The sequence below is a fragment of the Nestor notabilis genome, unplaced genomic scaffold (assembly GCF_000696875.1).
Source record: "Nestor notabilis isolate BGI_N333 unplaced genomic scaffold, ASM69687v1 scaffold18664, whole genome shotgun sequence".
NCBI lineage: Eukaryota > Metazoa > Chordata > Aves > Psittaciformes > Psittacidae > Nestor > Nestor notabilis.
The window spans coordinates 14,680-24,559 of NW_009927100.1; the positions used below are offsets into that span (position 1 = coordinate 14,680).

The following is a 9,880-nucleotide window of genomic DNA, read 5'->3' on the forward strand; positions in this document are numbered from 1 at the left end:
GCAAGCTCTTCCATCAGCTGGAAGCCCTGATGGCATTTGCTGCTGTATCCTCGCCCGACCCGGGCACTCGCAGACATTCCTGGGGCAGGCTGTCATGTTGCTCCATGCCCTGATCAGCAGACGCTCACACATTCCTTCCTCTGGCCAAGCTGCTTCCAGCTTCCTGCCAGCCAGAAACAGCTCTGCCCTGTGGAGCTGCTGCTGGGACACGTTTTACCCCTCATGTCCCCAAGACTGAGCAAGGCCAGTCCAGCCAGGCTTGACCCTCCAGGTCTGCTGAGAGCCATGGTGCTATTTGTGGTGGTTCATCTCTTTCTTCTCCTTTAACACCATGGTTGATGCTGGGGCTGCCCTGCAGGAGGCTTTGCCGACACTGGGAAGGTGGTTGCCATCGCTCTGCCCATCTCGTGAGCTGGCAAAGTCCACCCTTGGTGGGTATCTCGGGAGCCTGCGATGCCAGTGAGTAATGAGGCCACTCCTGAGCTCTGCTGACTCCGCAGTTCTGGACCAGACCGCTTCATGTGGAGTCTGAAGCAGAGAGCAAGAGACTTTGCTGAGCACCTTCCCATCTCCTGTGAGCAAGGTTGAGCATCTCTGGTATCGTCACTTCCTCCAGTGGAGGGCTGTGACCTTGCTTAAGTCACTCAGAGCTGCATTTCCTTCCAAACCAGCTTCCTTCTGTTTGCAGCACGTTGCAGTTTCCTCTCATGTTGGTGCCCAGCTCGGTGCAATATCCCTTTCCCATAAGAGGTGGCATCAGGGAGTGGGAAGCTCCGCACACCAGTGCCAGGGCAGCTGGGACTATCCAGATGCTGCTTTTCCTGTGGTTGGGGTTGAGGAAGTGGAGCTGTGCTCTGGCCAGGAAGCAGACAGCATTTGGTTGGGGAAATGGTGCTTGGGAAGTGCTGAAAAGCCTGGGAAAGAAAAGGAGGAAGGCTGGTGACAGCCGTGTTCGTGCAGGGTTTGGCTTTGTATTGCTGGGAATGGATGCAGGGATGTGCATTAAGCACTTGAGCTTTTCCAAGTCATTAATAGAACTCATTGGAGACTCGATGTGGAACCAGGCAGGTCTAAGCTCGTGCCAGGGAAGGGCTTGCAGGGAAGTCCTTTACAAATATGGATATACTGAAGTAAATGGGGCTGTTCCTTTGGAAGTTGGCCTTTGGGAATACCTTTGGGAACACCTGCTGTGCTTTCTGTGCCTCTGGGCTCTCTGCTGACTGAGCATAGATTTCAATACCCAAAGTCAAAGCTGGTGAGAAAATCCATTTCCATTCTTTGGGACATGCTGATGCCTCAGTGTTGTCCAAAGCTGGGTCAGAAGACCCAATTCCGAGGTAATTTCTCTGTGATAGAGACTTAAAAGCCACTGTGCTCTTGTTATTTTCATGGCTACAGAAAAGAGAACTGTTGTGATACACTAAGAACCCAACTGACAAGGCCAGTTTTCAACCAAAGGGATGGGGGGGGTTGTGTCATTAAAGCATTGCAGGAGTTGCTTCTGAATAACATCCAATTGATTTAGCTACTTGTTATTGATAGAAGAACTGTTTCAACCAGCTCAGAGCAGTGTTTCTAGCTCCCTGCTGGCTGCTCACACCACAGATGCCCTGAACCTTCTGACAAAGCAGAGCTCAGGCTGTTTGATTTGATATGAAGAGTAGTTTGTTGTATCTGGTTAGTCTTTGGGACACCAAAAAGCATGGAGTAACTTGCTGCAGATCTCCATGGCTTGGCTTGAGCTGCTGTACCTACGAGCTTAAGGGTGTTGAACAGCTGGAAAAGCACTTTCTGGCTGCTGAAGGGTTAAGGTGGGCAATAGCTTGGCGTGTTCAATGGAGTATTGAAGAATTCAAGGCATTCAAGGGGAGATGGAAGCTGCAGACTCTGCACCCTGTGGAAAGGGGTGTAAGTTTGAGGATGCTCTGCTCTAAGACCCTGCACTCTGTATTTGTGGAGTGCTCGAGCACTGGGAGGCTCCGAATTGAACTGGGGTGCTCAAAATCTGTGCTCGCTGCGCCGCTGAACATTGTGTGGACACGATTCCCAGGGTTCGTCCGGAGAAAACACTCCCGCTCCTGCCCCAGCTCCTTCCCTGCACCTCTGCCTCGGTCCCCCCCCGGTTCTTTCCTGCCCGCAGCCCTTCTGCTCGGGTTACAAGGCAAGCCCATGATATCACCGCGCTCTGAGGCTGGAGGGGCCGGCTCTTGGGAGGGGTTTGCTTCCCTGGCTCCAGTGAAATTGGCCAGGAAGCAGCAGCTTCTCGCAGCACATCGCTCCGGCTGCAGGAGGCTCCCGGCGCCGAGGGGACCGCGGCTCAGCCCAGGAGAAAGAGCTTCATGCAGCAGGACGAGGCACTGGGCACCCCCGGCGCAGCCCACCACTAGCGCCAAGGTAACCGCAAGCCAGAACCAGTGCGGGCGGTGAAGGGCTTGGTGATCACTTGGAGCGTTTCTAACCCTCTTGCTGCGGGGCCGGGAGTTTGATTTCGCGTCTTCCCTTCTCTCTGAGCGGTTTTTCCTTCTCTCCCATCAGCTGGTTCGAAGTGTGATGTTTAGATGGATGGGGAGAGGGAGACGTTTCCTCTAAGCCTGGCCCCCAAGACGTGCTTTGGCAGAGGTGGGGTGGCACAGATGCTCAGGGCCACTTCGCAAAGGTGTTGTGAGCGAGGTAAAGGTCGTCTTCCCTTGCTCACAAGATGAAATGAAAAAGCCAAGTCCAGGCAGTGCACAGGCTGTAATAGGGTTAAAATCGGCTTGATTCAGGGCAGAGAGCAGCAGCGCGGGGTGAACGTTACCAGCTACACTCCAGGGGCAGTTCAAGTTCTCCTCTCTGAAGATCTGCTCTTTCAGAGGAAAGGCTCCAGTGCTGCAGATGTTTCCCATTGGCAGAAGGGTCAAATCAGTTATGTCCCTGGTTAAGGAACTTTCTCGCTGTCATTGCTTGGGATTCACAGCCCTCAGCCTACCAGCAACGTCCTTTAGGCTAGTTCATCACAGCAAGCACAGGAGTTTCCAGGATGACTCCAGGATACTCGGAACTGGGGGACGTTTCTCTCTGCACTGACCCTTCCCCAGGCTGAGTTCTGTTTCCTCAGACACACAAATAAATCTGCTTTCTTTAGATTAATCTTTGTTGTTTGATTTCAACAGATGTTGCTTAGAGGAGGGGGTTAAAAGAGATCTGAAGGTCAAGGTAGTTTGGAAAATGATAAAGGTCTTACTTTAGCTGTTTGTGAGAGTACCAGAAGTCTTCAGCATCTCAGTAATCGACTCACAAAGATGACATTGCAGTACTGAATAGGGGCTGAAAAGACTTGCTTTGGGGCTCCTACTTGCCAGCTTCATTTGTACTGAGCCACCCACAGTGATGGAATTTCCTCGCTTGGAAGCTAAAGAGCAGCTAGAAAACATCAAATGAAGTATTAGCTCGACCTCCTGTAATAGCAAAGCACCTATGGAGAAACGGCATCTTCAGTGTAGGGTGCTGGGTGCTGCAGGAATGAATTTCGTGTCAGCTCAGTTCTAAGTGCAGGGTGGTGTGGGAGAGCACCCCCAAAAATGGGCTGTGAATATGGAGTGTACCTCGGTGCGGGTGGTGATCAGGCCCATGGTACCTCTAGGATCTCCTCTCCAGCCAAACCCAGTGACACTGGGGTAGGAGTGCGGGGATGAGGTCTGTGAAGAAGCCTTCAGGAAAGCATCAGCAGCTTGGACAAGCCACCAAGACTGAAGAGAGTCTTGGTGATGTAGTAGAGATAATGCCTTGGTCTGCAGCAGAGGGATTTAACAGAGAAGTCGTGTGTTGTGCTGAAAGTCCTTTTGCAAGACCCCAAGACGCACACCCAGTAACAGCTTGTCTCCCAAGCTCACCGTCTTCACCTTGCTGTACCACTGACATCCCTTCTGTTTCTTGCCATTGTGTGTATTTTAACCTTTCATTCTTTCTCCTCCTGACCTGTTCCATAATGTTCTTGGTGCTGTTGAAAACCACAGTGATGTCCTTTCTCGGCAATCCCAGCTCCAGTGGATGCAGATCAAGCAGGCAGTAGGTTTGCAAGGCACTTTGTGTGAAACATACTGTGTGTATGTGTGCAGATACACATCTGCTGTGAGTGTCTGCAAACGTAGACACTGAGGACAAGTCCTTTTCCCAATCTGTCGTAAAGCTGAGGGAAGTTTGCTATTTCCAGGGATATTCCATAGGAAGAACAAGGTGCTGTTCTGAAGTCAACTGGCCTGTGTCTGCGCTGCTGATGGGTTAGGCTCTACTGAGCTTTCCACACGAGGGGAATGGAGGTTATCTAGTATTTGCTGATGCTCTTGGGTCATGCACATCCGTGTTCTGGTTCTGTGAGTGTTAGCTGTGGGTTTTGATGTGGTTCCTTTGTGGAGGGTCCTTACCCATGAATTACTTGTGAATACTTCATAAGAAGAGAGGCGGGATCATAGCTCCAGTTGCCACTGCTGGTTTTAGTAAGTACAGACAGATTCCTTGGTCATCATATTAGCATCCACTAGCTGCAAATTAAAGGATTTGTACTGCTGGGTTCAAAACAAATCACTATGACTTGTCGTGGAAGTATATTTGGGAAGAAGTTGTGTTTCCTATTAGGAATCCAGCTCCAGATCTGTGGAACAGCCGGCTCGTGCTGGCCAGGAGCCTGAGACTTGTCACAACTCACATCTCTATGTCTTGGTTCTCTGACACCAGGCAAAGGGAAGAGATAAGGAAGATAAAGAGCTTTCCAAAATGAAGCACATTTGAACTGCAACTGTGACGTGGAGAGAAGATGCTGCATGTGTCCATCTGATCCCCAGGCAAGCTTTGCTTTTTGCCTTTTAAGAGCAATGAATGCATCAAGGGGCTAAATCTGAAAGCAAACGTGAGTTGCTTCACATGAAGAAATAGATGAGAAGAGGCCTGGATTTGGAAGCTGTAGGAAGTGTTCAGCTGAGCATGGACCTGGGTATTCTGCCCTGCAGAAACCACTGTGTCCTTTGGAGAGCAGCACCCTGCTGAACACTTGGATCTCATAGATGTTACCAGTGTTGAAGGGGCTTTGGTTGGGAGCTGCCACAAACACCGATTCTTCTGTTGTTAAACCTGTAGCTGTCTGTAAAAGACAAGCCCATTGGCTGCACCAGTGAAGCCTCTGAAGAAGTAAAAGCTCAAATATTACCTTGAAATGAAACTTAGGTTTCCTTATGAGCCTGTGTCTGTCTGCTCCCTTCCAGACTGAGTCCTGAAAAGGGCTGAGTCAGCAGCCAGCAGGAGCATGCCTTAAAGCCTTAAATTACCCAGTAATGCAGTGATGGAGAATCATCTTATGGCCTGAAGTAGAGGATGGAGAGCCAGGAGACCTGGAGCGTTTTCCTGGCTTTTCCACTGACTTTATTCAATGGTTTTTTCATGTTCTCCTTTGGAGGCTTTTGAATGGGGAGACCAAAATATATACTTTTAGAATGACATCATTATTAAATCTGGAGGCCATTAAAGAAAGGGTGTGAGGGGAGGAACAGGCCCTACAATAAAGGGAATAGTCAGCCCAAACCAAGCGTCCTGCAGATCTAAGCCTTGATTTATTCCTGGGGAGCTCAGCACGTGCTTTCTGTGGGACTTGGGGGAAAGATGTGTCCAAACCATGGTCACAGCAGCAGGAGTGGCTTTACCTGAAATAGTGTCCTTATAACATGTTGTTATTATTGCTTATAATGATGCCACCTTAAGTGTGTGTGTGTGGACTTGGCTCCTACCTAATGCTGTCCATGTCTGCTGCTCTAAGTGCTCTTAAGTCAGCCCGTTGTTGGATTGTGTGTTCTAACTGAAGAGCAGGGCTTTTCCTTGCTGCTGGTGCAGTGAAACATCTCGGAGCTGAGGAGAGGTTTCGGGGGGAGCCAGGGAGGAATAAATCCAGGAGCTTTGTGCTGTGGAGTGACAGGAGTGGTGCAAAACTTCTGTGCTGCTTTATCAGTCCTCCAGCCCAAGTCTCGTGTGGTGGATGCGGTTGTAATGGGTCCCAGGAGCTAGAGGTGGAAGAAGCTGTTTCAGAGCCCACGTATCTCATCCCAGGAATGGTGGGGAGTTTGTTCTGTTGAGACTTCCCAGTGTTTTCCCTGTTGTTCTTTGGGGCTTGTTGTTCTGACATTATTCTGCTGCTGTTTGGCTTGTTTCCCGGTGGGAAGTGGCCTGGATGGGATGGATCGATGGATGCATGGATGGATGCTGCTGCCTCTCCAGGGTCACGTCTCCCTGGTGTCCCTCCTGACCAGCCTGGACAGGAGGCAGAAAGCCAAGATCCCTTTTCAGTACCATGGTGTTAGGTGGCTTCTCTGGTCACACCGGGCTCCTGAAGCTTCCCCGTTATACCTGGGCTGCTGTTTCTTGTGCAGATAATAAGCCTGTGTTCCAGTCCCGCTGGATTCTGCTGCTCCTGACATCATGACTTAGTCTGAATGGTTTCCCTTGAACACCTCACTGAACAAGGCCCCTGGGTACGGGGGGTTCTCTTTCAGGGGGGATGCAGGCACTGGGAAAGCTTTGTCTCCTCCTGTTTGAACGTGTGGCTGTTCTGAAGCGGATCTAACGCGACCTGGAGGAGAAGCGGGCTCTGGTTGCTGGTACTCACTGCACTGCTGTCTCCTGGAGCGCTGTTCAGACCTTGCAGAGAATTCCTTTGGGATTCGCTTCCACAGGTGGAATAGGACTAGAAGGGAGATTCCTGAATGTTTTTTCCAGTCCCTTCCCCTTGCAGGATCCTGACAAAGATGAGCTACAATGCTCTATGGCTGGAGCACAATGTGTGCCCCTGAGCCCCTTTTCTTAGGGAAGGTTTGGGACTGCTCAGGCAGCCTTATTCAAATCCCTGTTTGGAGGGAAGTTGCACTTCCCTCGGGGAGCAGGGGGCTCTCGGGCAGTCTTATCCTCTGGGCCAGGTTTTCTGCTCTAAGCTTTTGGGGAACAGAAGTGAACGTGCTGCAGTTTGGGGAGTGTCGGACCCCTCTGGCTTTGCCAAGAGTGACAGTGACATGTCCTGCATTGACCAGAATCCAAACGAGCATCTCCCACACTGAGCTTGGTACCAGTTAAAATGACCTGGAGTCTGCTGCAACCCTCCGCTCCCGTCCTCATGGACCATGAGGTGTCCCAGTGCTGTGACTGCCTGCAGGGCTCTGGCATCCTGCAGGGGTCTGTCTGCTTTGTGCAGTAACCCTTCAGGGAGCATCGCTCTGGAGCTGTTCCCTGCCTCCGAATGGCTTCCCCAAACCCTTGCGTCTTTTGGCTGCAGTCCTCCAGTGAAGTGACTCGAGAGCTTTGGCTGGAATAGGGAGCAGTCCTGGAAGCTGGAGCTGAGCAGCTTTTAGCTATTCCTTGGCCTCTGATCACCAAAGACCCCTATTAAGCCGAGCGCGGAGCTGACCGCTGGCTGTTGTTTGCCTTGGCACAAGTGGAACATGCTGCCCTGCTGCTTACACACTGTCGGTCCAGCCTTTTCTCCTGTGAAATGTTCTTACTTAGTTTATTCTTGAGCTTTCTGGAGTATCCTCAACCGAAGCTGTAACCTCGGGGGGAATTTGCCATATTCTGATTACACTGAGATGCCTCCTTATCTCTTGAGGTCCTTCAGGCCTTGACTGTGAGGCCACTCACCACACATTATCTGCCTTCTCCTTCTCAGATAACCCTCTGTGGCTGGCTGCTGCACAACAAGAACATCCAGATGCTCCAGAAGGTCCCAGCAATGTATAAACAGAGCACTGTGCTCTTGGGCTGGGGGGACAGCCATGGGAAAGCTGTAGTGACCTCTTCACAAACCCAGCTCCAGCCTGCAGCTAAACCAGGGCTCTGCTGTCCTCATCTGAGGCTTTTGGAGAGAGATTGGTTCAGTCCAGCTTAGGATTTGATGGGTATTTGCTGAGGCTTTTGAACTCCAGTGTAAGCAGCAGCGAGAAACAGGCACGTGAAACGAAGTGGGGCAGAATGAGTGTTTAAAGAGATTGAAAGTGAAAACCAGACCTTTCTGAGGACCATTGGGCTTGTGGCTCTGCTGGGCTTGGGGTTAGACACCCCCCTCTCCCCCTTCGGTGTCTTTACTTGTAACTAACATGTCGTTATTCTCTGTTATGATCTAAGGGGGTTACTTGAAGTATTTTATGCTGCTCATGGCAATTGCTCTGCCCATGGGTTAAACCCATCCTGTGTCCATGGAAAGCGTTGTAAGAGGTTACCTTTGAGCCCTGGTGTGGACTTCAGGCTACTGACGGCCCCGGTTCAGGATCCTTCTGCAGAACACGTGTGTCCTGCCCTGCGACTGCCTTTACCTTGGGAGATCCCTTCTGTTTGCTGCTGGCGGGAGCAGCCTTGGGAACCAGTCGTGTTTCCTTCCTCTCTTCCCCTCCAGCTCGCTGTGATGTGGGGCAGGACTTTGATTCCTCTCTCTCAGCCTCACCTCCTGACCCACAAACCCTCCTCGGTTCATAGCAGTGCTCCTCCGAATGCCCGATGCAGATGAACAAACCTCGGACCTGTGGAGCCAGCGCGGAAGAACGTGGCTCCTTGAAACCAAATGTGCATTTCCCAAGGAGTTTTTGCTGCGTATCCCTCCTCTTTGCCTTGATTTAGACAGACCTGTTGTAAAGTCTCCCTTTGCTTTCCCTGTTTCTTTCCCTGCCATCCAATGCTAGACTTCAACCCCACTTTTGTCTGTTCCTTTGGCCTTTCCTCCCCAGGTCTCAAAGCACTTCAGTGGGAAGCTCCTGATCACCAGCGCTGTTTAACACAAGGGGAAACTGAGGCACAACCCTGGCAGTGACCTGGTCAGGGAGCAGGTCGGTGTCAGAGCTGGGGTTTGAAATGATGGCTCTGGGATTTCTGCTCCATCCCTCCCCGAGCACTGTGTAAGGCTGGTTCATGGGGTTTGCTGTGTCTTCAGAGAGGATGTGACGAGCTGGCTGCGTTTTGGGGATAGCTGAGACCAGAAGGGGTTTCATTTCTAGACATCTGGTTTTGGAGCCAAGTCTTTTCCCTTCTCCCTCCCCTCTGGTGGTTGCCAGGAAATAACAGAGCTTTAGAGGGCTGGGAGCAGTTTCCCACTGCACTCGGGCATTGCTTCATTTGGAAACTATGGAATCCCGAACCCCCAGTGGGCTGCTTGTCCGCTCCATGTGCTGAGTGAGGCTGGGGAGGGCAGAAAGGGACCGGGATCTAAACCCCGCACAGCATCTGCGTGGAATCCCTCTAATGAGGGAATCACTGTTTAAGTGATAGTTTTGGCTTCTTTCTGGAAGGGGATATGGGAGAAAAATGGTTCAGTTGTGTCCTGGTCTCATTTGACCTGAGGAGCCACTGATTGACTGGGTTTGCAGAGAAATAGGAAAATCCGTTGCACTTCCAACCTGTTTCCATAGGAAAAAATGGATTTTCCAGCTTTTGGCAAGTTGACCTCAACTTACAGACGGGTTTAGTGGGAGAGGTTTTCAGCTTCTCCACCCCACAGGAAGTACTGTACCTGACTTTGGTTATCCCAGGTGCCGCCGGACACAGCCTATTCCTTAGCTCTGCTCCCTGCCGAAGCAAGAGCCGTAAAGTCCTTGTCATTCCCAAGCCTTACCCAAGCTTTTCCTCCCTTCCAGGCCAGGCTCACGGTGCCTCCCTGCCCTGACTGGCAGCTGTAGCCGAGGACTCGGCTCTGAGCACTGACGATGGGAGGATTCCTGGGATTCACCCGTAACCACTGTTTCATCGCTCTCTTCCTCACCTCCTTGAGCCCGCTGGGCCTCGCGCAGTACGAACACTGGCCCCACGTCCCCGGTTACCCTGAGCCCCCCCCCCAAGTGTACCAGCCCCCCCCGAGACCAGCGAACGTCCCCACGATCCAGCT

General features: G+C 51.5%; 1 protein-coding gene across 1 annotated transcript in view; it reads left to right on the forward strand.

Annotated features, from left to right (window-relative positions):
- Positions 1-9,701: 9,701 nt before the first annotated feature.
- Positions 9,702-9,880, forward strand: part of LOXL2 (lysyl oxidase-like 2) — a gene marked incomplete at its 3' end in the record, with an annotated part of 21,198 nt that continues 21,019 nt past the window's right edge. Inside the window, 1 exon segment of the mRNA XM_010013907.1 lies at positions 9,702-9,877. Coding sequence (XP_010012209.1) covers positions 9,702-9,877 — 176 coding nt within the window.